The sequence below is a fragment of the Paralichthys olivaceus genome, chromosome 3 (assembly GCF_024713975.1).
Source record: "Paralichthys olivaceus isolate ysfri-2021 chromosome 3, ASM2471397v2, whole genome shotgun sequence".
Classification (NCBI taxonomy): Eukaryota; Metazoa; Chordata; class Actinopteri; order Pleuronectiformes; family Paralichthyidae; genus Paralichthys; species Paralichthys olivaceus.
The window spans coordinates 22,505,629-22,519,887 of record NC_091095.1 but is presented as its reverse complement, the minus strand read 5'-3'; the positions used below and the strand labels follow the sequence as shown (position 1 = coordinate 22,519,887).

At 40.6% G+C, this 14,259-nt stretch overlaps 1 protein-coding gene across 1 annotated transcript in view; it reads left to right on the top strand.

Moving 5' to 3' along the window:
• Positions 1–7,513, top strand: part of LOC109625528 (uncharacterized) — a 72,410-nt gene extending 64,897 nt beyond the window's left edge. Inside the window, exons 4-5 of the mRNA XM_020080791.2 lie at positions 5–210; positions 5,757–7,513. Coding sequence (XP_019936350.1) covers positions 5–210; positions 5,757–5,979 — 429 coding nt within the window. The 3' untranslated portion in view covers positions 5,980–7,513. The remainder of the gene's footprint in view (positions 1–4; positions 211–5,756) is intronic.
• The last annotated feature ends 6,746 nt before the right edge of the window (positions 7,514–14,259 follow it).

Here is a 14,259-nt window from a genome sequence, read left to right as displayed (position 1 = left end):
CCAGTACCAGCTCCAGTGGAGTTCTCCATGGCGCTCGGTGAGCTTCCGGTGGCAGACGTGGCTTGTGCTGATCACAGCGTTTGTTTTGCTGGGTCTGGTGCCGTATGTCGTTCACTGCATGATGACCGTCTTCACCAGCCCTCCACCTCCCAGCACCTTTAAAGTGGCAGCAGCCTCTTTTGGTCTGCTGACAGAGATCCTGCTCATCAAGTGAGTATTGGAATTTTGACTCTGTTCTTATTACCCTTCGTGTACTTGAAGTAGTTGAGGTACCCTTGGTCTGATCTTTGTATAACTTGGCGAGCGCAATCAGAATGCCGATGATTATGATGAATATGGCGACAATGGTCTTTCCACTCTGGTTATAATCTGGTCTTAGATGTGTTTTCATTTTCCAAAAACAGACAATATTTTCAAGAAATATTTCATTTTTATGTGAGTTTCAAAACAAGGAGTGGCGAACAAACATGTCACCCTAATAACCTCTGAAAACATGTTGTTGTCCGACTCTTAACACCCCCCACCCCTCCTGTTTTCTCTTAGTCTTCTTTCCCATTTTGATATTGCTAATTGGAACAATGCCTGCGGTTCTGTAAACCATTAGTAAATGAACAGCCTGTTTTTTATTAACATCTACCTTGTAAATAATACATTAGATTCCTGGCATAAACAATATCTACTCTGTGATTAGAAAGCAACATATGATGATTACAGTAATCAGATTACTGACACAGGTTATGTAATCTATGATTGCCTAAAGCAGTGACTCAATCAGGCTGCACATCAGTAAACATACCTACTGGATTCAGGGCCAGCCCTAAGATTTTGGTGGCTCAAAGCAAAATATGGCACCAAAAACCCTCTTACTGCATCTAATCACACACACTGCTCATAACCTAATGAACTCACACACATGCACACACACTCGTGTCAGTGGAGGCTGTCGGACAGAAGGCTGTGGTACCTCTGTTATGACCTCTGCAGCTGCACTCACGTCAGACGAGGGAGCAGATGTCCCTGAAGTCTCTCACTATGTTTCCTCAGTAGCAGTCATGCTGATGAGCTGCTGATGGTTCATCAGAGGTTGCCCCCCGCCCCCACCCGAAAAAGATTAAACATGATTTAAAGATAGGCAGCATAGATATGTTGCATGTATTTATCTTCCAGACATATTTTTTACCCACAAAACCAATGCATATTTATCCAAACTATTCGGGGCACAGTATGAAATGTATTATGATAATAAGTTTAAACAGAAACACAATGTTGCATGAACATTGGGAATCCTTCATCAATTTTTAATGGTGATTGCAATTCTACTTATGTTTGCCATCATATTAAGAACTGAAGCTTGGTCCACTGAAAAACATTTTTTGCTAAAATGAACTCCGTATTTATTTGTCCCTAGCCAGCTCACCAGGTTAAAATTAATTTAAATGTGGCAGTGTTCTATTATTTATTAAAAAATTTGACGTTTCAAGAAAAGCACCTCATTCAGACTCATTCCATCAGAATCAATTCTCTCAGGAGTCATTTCTGTAATTTGTTTTATATAATCACAATAAGTTGTAAATGGTGCTGCTACTGAACAACAGAACATATGTGATTCGTCACATTGATCATTTTAAACAACCAAAGAGACTGACCAGCCCTGATCAGTTCACTGAGAATAAACAAATACTAGAATAATACTTCTAGTAGTATTTCTGTAACTAAAAGCACATTCTTGATGTGATTTTAGTGACTGACCTTACTGAACTGAATTCTGGGAAGTAGACAAGCTCCCCTGTTCATAATATGATGCTAGAAAGTAACCCTCCAATAACCTTAAACTCCTTTTTCAGGCCAATAGCAAAATGAAAACTTGCGTGCTACATCTCTGCTTCCTCCAGTATTTGTCTTAACTAAAACGAGAGGCTGTTTGTAATTAACTCTACAAGTCTCGTAACTTTTTTCCCCCCATTAACCGCCTTTGCAAGGAATGTGGCTAGTGAACTGGTAATTAATAAATATGGTTGCGCTGGTAATGTGCTTCTGCATCATTATGTTGTTGAAGCCCTTATCCACGCTAGTAATGAGCTGTAATTTTCTGACAGGAAATTGGTTTGTTTACAACAAGTTCAGCAGCCACAGCAGACAAGCTGCATTCTCTGCACATCTCGGCTGCAGGTATTTACTCCTTGTTTGAGTTGAAAGAGGTTCAGATATGTTGTCATGCTAACAGTCATACTATTAAAATACAAACACTGTTAATGTTTGCGAGTCATTAAAAAGAAGTAGATAAAATTATGATGTTGTTTTGAAAGATAAAAGCTTTATAATACCATGCCATAGATTAAGTACATTATGTTAAATGGATAACAAACGGTCATCAAATCATATAAATACTGTACATTCTCGGCTGTGCTGTGGCGGTATCCCACTGCACCAAAGGGGGTTGCTGTCAACTGATGCTTAAATGATTGCTGGTACAGTCGGACGGTTGGTGGGTGCCCTTATTAGAATTGGGGCCCCACAGACTCAAGCCCCATGGTGCCTGTGCTGCCTGGGACGTGCCAGCCTCCTGCTGCCCCTTGTCAGGGAGCATCTCAGTCACTCTTCAGCCCCAGGGGGGAAGTCCTTGTACGGCACAACCCCCTCGTCTCTCACCCCTACACACACACACACACACACACACACACACACGCACACACACACACACACCCTGTGAATCTCTGAAACACGGCTTTTAGACAAAGATAAACAAGTGAGCAGTTGGGAGTGACTGTGTTGTGCACTCGTGGTCATTTACACTGACTCAAGGTAACATGCTGTAATGCCTGTGTAATGGCAGGGGGGTGAAGCATTTTGTTACCAACCCAGTGACTAAACCTCTCTGTAACCTGTTGTCAGTTGCTATGGCTACAACACCTCAGGTTTGCTCTACAGCAATTAAATATGCATATGAAAATTTATGACAGGACATGATCCGTCTAAATGTGATGTAATATGTTATTTGTAAAAATATAATTCCAACATAATGAGAAGTTATGGTCATTTTGTTGACCGGTGCAGTTTTTATCTCCTTTACTTCTTTAAATTGGAAATCCACTGATTATAAACATAAAAGTGTGTTTCCACGAGTACCTCTCCCTGAAAAAAGGTGCATCAACCTGACTTATCTTATTCTTCAGTGTCATAACAACATTGTTTTAATAAACATCACAGAGACACATCATGTCAGCACTTAATCCCCCAAGTCGATGAAACCCTGGTTTCCTTTTAACATTTTGAACCTTCAAAATAATCTTTTCATCCATCCTCTTCTTTTTGCAGGTCTGTTACTGGAAAGATTCACAAAGTCACATGACATTTGTCAGGCTCAAACTACCTTTCCAAAGGCTGCCACACAATATGTGCCCTCTCCTTCCTTTACTGTCATGTCAGGAGTTGCGGAGCTGAGACAGTGCCCTGACCATGCAGCTCTGCACTGTGAATTTTTATATGCCACTGCCTGGAGGTTAGAAACTCTCATTATGCCGTGTTAGATTTATTAAAATAGATTATGGAAATGTTAATTAAGTAATTAATTACATTATTTAAGCAGCATTGACAGATAAGGGAGTGTGTGTGTGAGTGTGTGTGTGTGTGTGTGTGTGCGGGGAGGGGGGTGTCAAGCTCCCTGGGTGGTTTAAAAGGATGTGATTGGTGACAAGGGACACTGTGGAGATGGCGTCTAACCGCTAGCGCTGACATGATACAAAGTGGCCTACACTGCTCTCTCACCTCACGCTACTGTCTGCTGCAGTTTGCAGAGCTGCCTCAGGACGAGGCGCTTAGCTGCCTTTTGCAGATATAAGTCTGCACAAGCGTACAAATGTGCTTTTTCTGAAGTTACAGCTGCACATACGTTTGTGGTTGTGTTTTTTTAAATTTGGGAGAGAGAGCACAACATTTTCCACTTTACATTTTCCTTTGTGTGAACATGTGAGCAAAGCATTAGCTGTGACATCTGAGCAAAGGCCTCAAACAATATTTCCAAGCTGCTCCAAGTGAAAACACAGCAGCACAATTGTAAGATGAATTACCCACAAGTTGATACTATGGACTCTCTTATCTGTTGACACTTTAGTTACCACAAAGCACAAGAAATGTGTTTTCCAATTCTCTCAGAATTGAGCTTTTCTTTGTCCCATCAAACCTATATTAAGGGAGAGAAAATTGCTCTGATCACACTTGATAAGAACAAATGATAGATGTTGTAAACAAGCAGAATGGTTCAATTCTGATCTGAGGCATCGATTTGCCTCAGTAGACAATTATTTCGTGGACTGAGGTTATGCATCCAGTCAATCCGCTGCAAAAAGGGCTTTTGTGTTTGGTGTCCAGTGTATTGCTTTGTAGCAAACAGCTCCTGAACATGTTAAACCATTGAAATACAATGTGTTACTGAATATTCCTTATAGAAAAATACATGTTGAAATAATGAAGTTCTCCATTTCTCTGGTCATCCTTCACGTTGCCAGGCGGAACTGAAACGTTTCAGTCTTAATATTAAGTGGCTACCCAATAAAAAGATTAAATTAAAGTCCACCACATACAATGCTGTTGGTGTGACCCAACATGAAGAATCTATGAAAAACTATACCAATATATATATATATTGTAATTTCTGTATAAGATGCAGAGACTGAACACTAATATTCACCAAGTAGCAGAAGCGTGACTCCAAATGATGCTGATGCTAGTCCAGCTCTAAAAGCAGGGATATAGTAGTCAGAAATGTCCATCAAATGTGGAGCCACGGGAAGCCTTTAATATATATTCTGCGTGTTTTGTCCTTCCAACACAATTGACATTCATAACATTTAGAATATAAGAAAGCTTCACATTATAGCGAATGTCTGCTTGTTGTTTTGGTGTTATGCCTTCACTCCCATTGTTGGTGGAGACCAAAACAGAGTTAATATGAGTGAATACTTGACTGGTGAATAACATGCCAGTGATGGGTGTGGTCCTTGTTCTGTTGTCCCCAATTTTATAAAAATCTGTTACATATTGAATATTTTGTAATATTTTGGCCTGAAGCACTAAATTATACCCTTTGGCTCTACTTTCCAATATTTGTCCTAAACTGTGATCTACCATATATGTGATTATTAACTGTAAGGGCCTCAATATACTGCAATAAAAAAATAAAAAGAGACAGTAGACATGCTTGCATGGAAATTGGAAAGGAAGGCCTCAGTTTCTCACCTGGACAAGAGGAGGTGGTCAGTGAAATGTATTCATGCAGCAACTTTGTTTCCTCTAAAATATACCTGGTAAAGCACATTAGCATTATATGTGCATGTTATTGATTGAAAGTCTTGACATATTGTTTTATTCCATTGTGCAGGTTGTAATTTGACGGGTTCAAACATCAGACATCAAATCTTGGTCTGAACAATGCACTTACATACATATATATACATATAGTATATTTTACTCTTGGACAACATGGCCTCTTCCTAAATATGTGGAAGGACTATGCCTGTATGGTCACATCATGTCAGGAGGTTAAGCAGCGCTCAGAGGTTCCCACATACACTTAAACCTTGGTTAATGGGAGAAGAGGGATTTAATAATGAGATTAGGATTATGTTATTATACAATATTTGAGATGAAGTGTGAATGTACATAATTGGACTTGCATGACAGAAATATGTGGGATGAGGTGGTCAGACTCCACAAATCTGCTCTCTCCTGATGTTTGTACCTCGATTGTGTTTTCTCAGGTGTCTGTCAAGCTACCTCAGCAGTCGTTACCGGCAGGCTGAGCAGAGCTCCTTCACAGTCAGGGCCAGGGGCTCTGAGGAAGACAGAGCGAGCCTGGGCCTTCGGGATCAGTCCGAGGCCACTTCAGCAGCGGCAGGTCACGCTTCATCAACGGCCGCACCCAGTCAAGTGGACGCGAGGAAAGTGGATGTGTTGGAGAGTGGCTGTCTCAGCCTTTTCTAAACCACTCACAGGAGTTTACAAAGTAGAGAGCCAGAGTAAATCCTTAGGGTATTAGCTGTGTCTAACAGCCATTCAAGGAAACACATCAGTTTATCAGTGTCATTAATGAAATTTTACACTTTTGGAGCTATTTATAAAGTCTCAAATGTTCTTGTTTTTCTCAATGTCAAAACTTTGCACTTTATTCAGTGAGTCTATTCTCACATATTGCAAATTGAAGATAAGGCACAAAATGCACGAGTGCTTGAATGTGCTCAGCCTCAGAGAGGGAAAAAAGGGCTGAAATCTCTCTTTCCTTAATGATGCCCACACAGAGACAATGGGGCGCCGCTCTGATTAGTGTCACCTGTCCTTGTGCATCTCATCAGCTCCATTATGGCTTCATCTCCCATGCTTCTTCTGCTAATTGAATAGCCTGTAAAGTGGTGACGAGGACGGGGGCGAGAGCAACGTCTGTCCCAGCGCTGCTGCAGAAATGAGAGTAAAGCTTCCTAGTGAGACACGAGCTCCTAAAACATAAACCATTATCATACAGATGGAGAGAGTGCCAACAAGTAGCCCTCATGTTATATTACCATCACATTATCAGTATTTTCATATGGAACAGCTTTCAGTTTGCATCTACTGTTTTGTGGGAGATGCAAAGCTGCACTTTCTTTTCGTTATATCAGACAAGACGTTAATTTTTGACGTAGCAGCAAGACGCTTACCAATGTTTTTCATGTTATACTACTACAGATATAGATAACAGTTCAAGTACAGAGAACTGGAATATTTGGTTAAAGCCTCTGCATTTGTTGTTTGTCAACCATATCGTATGTGTGAAAACCAAAATCAAACGTGACATTGTCTATTGACTCACAGCCACTGTAACTGAAGATGTAAATATTTAAAAATTATCATGATATATTTTTTAGAATTTCTCCAAGGCAAAACATTTTCCCAAAAATGCTGAGCACAAATTCTTTAGTAATGGTACGTCCTTTTTTCTAGGGGACTATTTTCAGCCGTGGATTCATACATTTGCTGCACTAGCGAGTATTTATATGCAGCGCCATATGACACAGGTGATTAGACCACATTCATATCTTTACCACTTTCTGTGTTTGCTGTAGTAAAGCTCCATATGTGTATCGGCCACCACGGCCAACAAACTAAATTCCAATTGATCGTATGAATCAACTTTAACAAGGCACTCAAGAAGAAGATAAACTGAGTCCAGCTCCAAAAATGTTGCATCCTACATTAACCAATATGCAAACAATAGCTTCTTTATTGGCCCTTCATGCTCAGTAAGTAGTTGTTTGTGCCACAAGCTTTTTGTTATGAATCTGGAATCTACATGTAGACATCTCCTCCACTTTATACAAAGTCTGTGCTGTAAATAACTGTGTAACTCTGTAAATACATTTCAGTAGGGAACATTTCTGTATATTAAACATGTTGAATAATCAAAGGCTGTGATACTATAAACCATCAATAACTTTGCTATTCAAAAAGTTTGGAAACAAATAAAAAGTGGGGCAGGCCTCAATGTGATGTTCACTGTGAATGATTTCAGGTCTCTCTGTGTTTAGTGAAAATAAAATATTTCTGCAAAGTTCTGTAAAGAAAACCCTGCTACAAAAAAGCAGTCTTTTATTTTGATTGGATAAACAGTAGCGTCTGTGATGCAGGGCTGAAGTGTGGGTGCCTCTCCTGCCGGGCTGCAGCTCTGCTCATATCTGCATGTGCCTGAGGCTCAGCCAATGTTAAAAGATCCTCCTCACTCTTCTCTGCTCCTCTAGCCCTGAGATCTGCTGGCTTATCCTGCCCAGTCCCTTTCTGTTTCACCTCTCGGTCACAGCCAAGTGACTCTCAGTCGTGCACCACCTCAGCTTAGGGACTTTCTATGGTCAGAACAGAAGACGCACAGCAGTATCTCACTGCTGTATCTGGTAAATGCCACAATAACAGGCCTGTGCAGGCTTCCCAGTGTCCCTATGCCTGCATGGTTCCGGGGCTTAATGTGTGCGCGTGAGGGGCCAGATGGACACTTTCATGAGTGTATGAGTGTGGATTATTCCGCCGACAACATCTGGGGCTCCACATGGTACAGCAGACTGCAGTAAGACAGGCAGGTGGGCACGTAGAGAGTGTGCCCCTCCAGTGGGTTCTCTTACATCCATACCCACCGACAGGGCATCACCGCAAATGGCAAACTGAAAGGTTACAGGACCATCCTGCAGGACAAATGCTCCTCTGGATCCTCAGACTCGATGTCCTTCTCCCTGTGCCAGCAGCAGCCTACTGTTTAGTGTCCTACAGCTTGAAAATATAGTCTTCATTATGTTATGTTTATTTAGAAACAATTTGGGGGTGCGGCGTCTTGCTCAAGGACACTTCGACATGGGGACAAGAGGAGCCAAGGATTGGACAACCACTTCTGTGATTAATAGCCCACCTACTCTACCATCTGAGCTACAGCTGCCTATGATATGAGCGTGGCACTGCCATATTATCACATTATGTTCTGATTCACAGTTGTCACTGTTGGGGTCAAACATGTGGATCACATGACAATGTCGCTGTAAAACTGCATTTTACTTGCGCTGGAGCAATTAGTCAATTAGTTGATTAATTAAGGGCAACAACGAGCAAGAGCAAGATAAAAACAATTACTAAATTAAAAACAAAGTTTGTTATTTAAAGTATCAGAAGTAACATTATAGGCTACTCATAATTCAGATCTGTTACTATTGTACTATGCTGCATATTGTCATCACATTAATGAATCATTATAACTGACATATTAATGTGAAAGGGTTCCAGTCATAGGAATGTTTTCTCGTCCTTGTCTTGAGATGTAATGTTTTCATCTCTGAAGAAAAAAAGAACTAAACTAACACAATATTTACTATAACAAGAAAACAGTTTCAACATTGTCAGAATGAAGCCATACTGCTATGACAATTTGCTGAATAATGTTTTCTCTATTCTTGTAATATTATGACTTTTTTCTTGGTAAATTCCAACATTATTCTCATGATATTACCACTTACTTCTTAATTATGACTTTGTTCTTGTAATATTATCCCATTATTGTTGTAATATTTACGATATTATTCCCAAAATCTAAAATTGTGTTTTCTCCAACAAATAAACATAAAAAAGCAAAACATTGAAGCATATGTATAAAGTTGGCCAGATTAAATCCAGATCAAATACTATAAAACCACTTTTAAATTTAACTTGACTAAATATGGCTAATTATACATAATCTTCAAATCAAAGAAGTTATATGGATGGCCGGAGAGAGTGGAGGGTCAAGGGGAGGTTGGTCCAGTACACTACACCATGACACCTCTGGAGCAGACACCAATATAACACTGGTACAGTATGTGTTATGGTCACAAATATACCTACAAATTGCTAGTTACTTTTTGTAAAATACACAGTGAATTGTGTCAATTTAATTCAGAAACTGCAATGGGCATGCTCAAAAAACTCAACCCAAACTTATCAATGCTCCACACTGATATTAGATTGAACTCCAGCCAGGGCCTTTGTGAAATCAGAGCTCATTAGACGAGTCCACCTCATAATGAGTGGCCAGATCCACCAGGAGAGATAAAGCCCCTGCTCAGCGCTGACTGAGATCCAGTCAAACACACCCGCAGCGCCTCACACCACATGTGAACGAGATATTTGCTTTGAAGCAGCAACACACAGATTAGAACCAGCGTGTCAGAGTGCCAAATGTCCTAGGTTGTGAGTGACAGGAGATCTGCTTTAGAGTTGGCTACCTGTTGAGGAGGATTAAACAAAATACAGATGGTATTTACATATTAAACAAACAAAGGCACTCTCTGTTCTGATGGAGACAAAAGTGCTTTCATCAAGTGAAGTGGTTAAAAGCAGAAAGCAACAGATTCACTGTTCATTAACTGTAACACATCAAATCTTTACCTTTTCACGAAACATCAAAGTTCTGATCTTTTCATTTCTCACATACGTTCGTCACGATTGCCATGCCGCTGATATGTAAGTCATACAGGACTATTTTTCTGGCCTGCGATAGAATCACATATGACCCTGAGATCACCTCTGAAGGACGAAGGCTGCTGAGTGTCCAGCCGCGTGGCCGGGGCCGTCAACACAACACGAGTGTGGCACGGTCTGATCCACTGCGGGTCGAGTCGAATAAATTAAGTGAATTACCAGCTGCCTCGTGCAAGCTCTCGGGATGCAGGGTGGCATGAGCACGCCATTACAACAATGATAAGGATATCTGCCTGGCCTTGTGTTAAAGGAATTACGCATAGCATCCAGAGCCTTTAAGAGAGTCTGACAGTTTTGTGCACACTGGCAAGTTAGTATGACATGAAAATGTGTGCGGCTGCAGAACAACTCGGCTGCTGCCCAGCCTGAGTCGGGGGCAATGCTCGGTTGGCTTGCTGAGGAGTAAAAAAAAAATAAAAAAGAGATGTGCTATAGTGATGCAAATGGACACAGCGTTGTGCTTAAACAATGCATTAATGTGTGTCTCTTGAGAAGATAACATCACAAGATGCACAATAACACAAAATGATGTCCTCTGAGGTTATTTAAAGCGATGTGACATCACATCCTGACATTGCAAGAACTCCTTACGGCCTGTCCAACTGCTTTTGTGTGCGGCTTTGATAAAAGCAGATGAAGGATAGAAGGCTGGGTCTGAACCCCATCCACCATACGGTGGAAGGCCATTTACATAATGTTATGTATATCGTATTCTGCTCCCTTCCAATGTTTGAACGTAAACTGAATTAAAGACTTTATACGCAAACACGGCACAAAGTGTTGTAGCTTAAACACAGGACACGTGGCAAGGTGTCCGATAACTTTGTCTTCCACCTGTAATCTGATGCTGCGCAGAGAGGAGGGATCGGCCTCACTTCCGCAGGGTGATTTATGATTGAGGACATGCTAATAAAAATATCAAAACTATCTGAGCTCTGGTGGGGGAGATACCGGTCCACTACGTACATCATGCTTGACAGGCCTGTGCAGGAAATAGCCTGCTCTGTTATATTATGCTTGTATGAGTGCCCGTTGCCCTTCTCTTGAACACAATATGCAGCTGTTGTTTGGTTTTTCTGTGAGGGTCAGTGGGGGGAACACTGCTCACACAAGGTGACATTTACATGAGCATATGCTCCTCCTAGCTTGACAGGTGAGGCATTTTGAAATCATCGTCCAAAAGATTCCGATTCAGACAACTGTCCCAGAAGGGCAATTAGTTACAACATCTAACCCATTCATGGGTAAAACGGAATAAATAAATTAGTAGCCACAATCAGACATCAGCGAGACAAGTGCTCAACTCGACATAAACAACAACAACAATCAACAATTGTAAGCATGTAGTAGCTTGATAGCAGAAGTAATAAAGGATTTAGAGGAATTAGAATAAAGGAAATAATAATCATTTTATGAGCTGGCACATAATAGTGTGAGGGCATGACAGATAATTCCCTCAAGAGTAAATGTGAGTGAGTAAATTATTTGCTTTCTGGACCACTCAATTGTTCCAGAGGGGGGCATGGTCCATTTTGCTGCACTCCGATAATCCTTTGTCCTTCTCAGACATGAACCAACGCATTTAAATGTTCAAAGACTGTTTAAAGGTACATAAAATGTTTTAAAAAAATTTAAAAGGAGTTTAGCTTCAACTTCAACTGTATTGTTTGGTCTCAGTGTAATCAGTCTTTGCATCAAATTTAGGTTGTGAGTCAAACACTGTCTCTACAATTTACACCTCTTTGCCATGTATGATGGTCTGAATCTGCACTTCAGGAGTCAGGAAAAGCTTTTCCTGCTTTAAAATACGGTGCCAAAACTTGTATGAGTTCAATTTGATTTGAAGCTATACGGGTCACTTGCCCTATGATAGGACAGTGACTCTGTGCTATCAAATTACAGCCAGTGGCACAGGACAGAGGAACAAGCTGCCCATACTGAATAAACACTCCTCCAAAATGTGTCTCACTAAAGGATTCATATCCAAACTCAGAGGAGTAACACATTCCAAATATTAATTAAAAGCCTCCAATGACTGCATGAAAAGATGAAGTGCTGTGGTAACTTCTCACACAGATCCCACACACTCTCACACACTCTCACACACACTCTCTCACATTCACCTTTGATGGATTTATATCGAGTATGGGCGTGGACGCAGAGTAATTTAGTATGTGTTAAAAGCCGCTGCAGGGATGTAGCCTGTAATACTCACTCAATTCCACTTCCAATATCACTGTTTGTGAAATCTCAATGATTTTCTGTCTTGGTGTCTTGCCCGAGCACAAAATCATCCACAAAGTACACTGTCAAAAATGAAAATGTTGTGAAACGTGAAATCCACTGCAAACATCAGCCCCATCAGCCCCGGCAGAGCCAGCAATGTCGTCAAAGTGTTACACTGATGCAGTTTTAGGCCTCGATAAGTGAATCAAACACATTGCTGTAATAATTTGCCTGTTGTCAAGTGCTCGTAACACAGCAGATTGTACAGTTCAGTGACCTCATCGTGCAGTTTCTCTATGTATGGTAGTAAAACATGGATGTGTTTTTCTTCATTGTCCTACGCAAACAACCCTGGTGCTTGGGAACAGCCATTCATAACTCTTATCTATATAAGTGGAGACATTCATCTGTCTTAAAGGGCCATGTTGTGTTAAGTGTTTCCTTGTAATCATAATTTTTTTCCCCTTATGGGCAATCAGTAAGTCAAGACTGTCAGATGTCAGAAGTGCATTGCCAAACAGGAAAGCAGCTGTAGACGTTTGCCACAAAGGCCATGTTTAATTAAGCGAGCAGCAAGATTTAGTGAGGGGAGGCGCTCTGCTGGAGCAACTTAACAGCCTCCGAGTGTCAGATCGACCCCTCTTAACATTACATGTGTTTGTGTGATGCAAAAGTTCTGTTCCTGCTTGTAAAAGACTTTTCAGATTGTAAATTTAAGTCAACAGGGAGAAACTTAAAGTTGAATCCTGTTCTTTTATCATTTGGGTCTCACTGTTGGCTTTGGATCACTACTATTGGTTATATCTGCTGACATCACTAAAGCAAAGTCTGATAGAAAAGCTTGGGTTGTAAACAAACCACATCTGGTTAGTCATCTTTTCACCATGAGGGTTTGACAATATACAGTTTGAAGATGGACGACATGTCTCCACTTCCTCCCACTATACAGAAATTAGGCCAAAATATCCACGATATAAATGACACAACATTGCACCATTGTCTTTTGGACAACAGTAAAATGGGGATGGTGCTACAGGGCAACATGCCACAGGTACGTGGGCTCGACCAGTTAGTATTAGCTGTCGTTCATGTTTTACCTCTTTTTTATAATATTAAATAGCTAATTAAAACCAAGCTAACTGGAAAAATTAACAAAAACATAACATCTACCAAAATGATAGAAATCATCTTTTTGTTTGGTTTACGTCCCATCCACTGACATGGAGGAGGCAGGGTTTATGACCTATACTGCAGCCAACCACCAGGGGGTGATGAAGACACATCAGCTTCACTTTTTTAGCTGTCATTTCGTTTGTCGTGATACTCATTCTGTGTTTAAATTCCTTCAAACACAACGCACATATCTTGATCTGTATATTTTTCTTAGATGTTGCTTTCACTGTCTCACCAAGGAGCATTGAATTGTTCTTGTGTCAAACTCTACACTGGTCTGTTTGACCCCTGACCCACCAACTTCCTTTTCTGAGAATCAGATAAACAGTGTATTTATAAAGATGGCAAGGGCTAGAACCTATAATAAAAAAACTTACATGCTGCATCATGGTCAGTGGATGGGACGTAAACCAAACAAAAAGAAATATTGTAAAATATTAAACAACAAAAATACATCACATACAGCTTTTCCACACATAATAGGAGATTGCTTCCGGGTCAACCCCAAGACAATGACTCAAGCTGAAGAGACAAGACAAAAGCTAACTTCGGATTTGTTGTCATGGTAACGTTAATGCAGGCGGCTGTGTTTACTCTTATCCTCGATTTTTATGATCTGTGGGGTAAAATCCAAAATGGCTCCTGACATTATACTCCACAGCACATTTTGCTAGTTTTTGCCTTTTTGCATGAACAGCAGCAGCATAGTTTGCTGAAAGTTAAAAAAAATCTGTTATTTGCAAGTATCTCAGCGATTGATTTGATGTTACAGCTGCAAATTGGTTAAATAGACTTTCTTCATTAAGCAGCCGATAAACAACCAACATGAGTGCAGCTTTA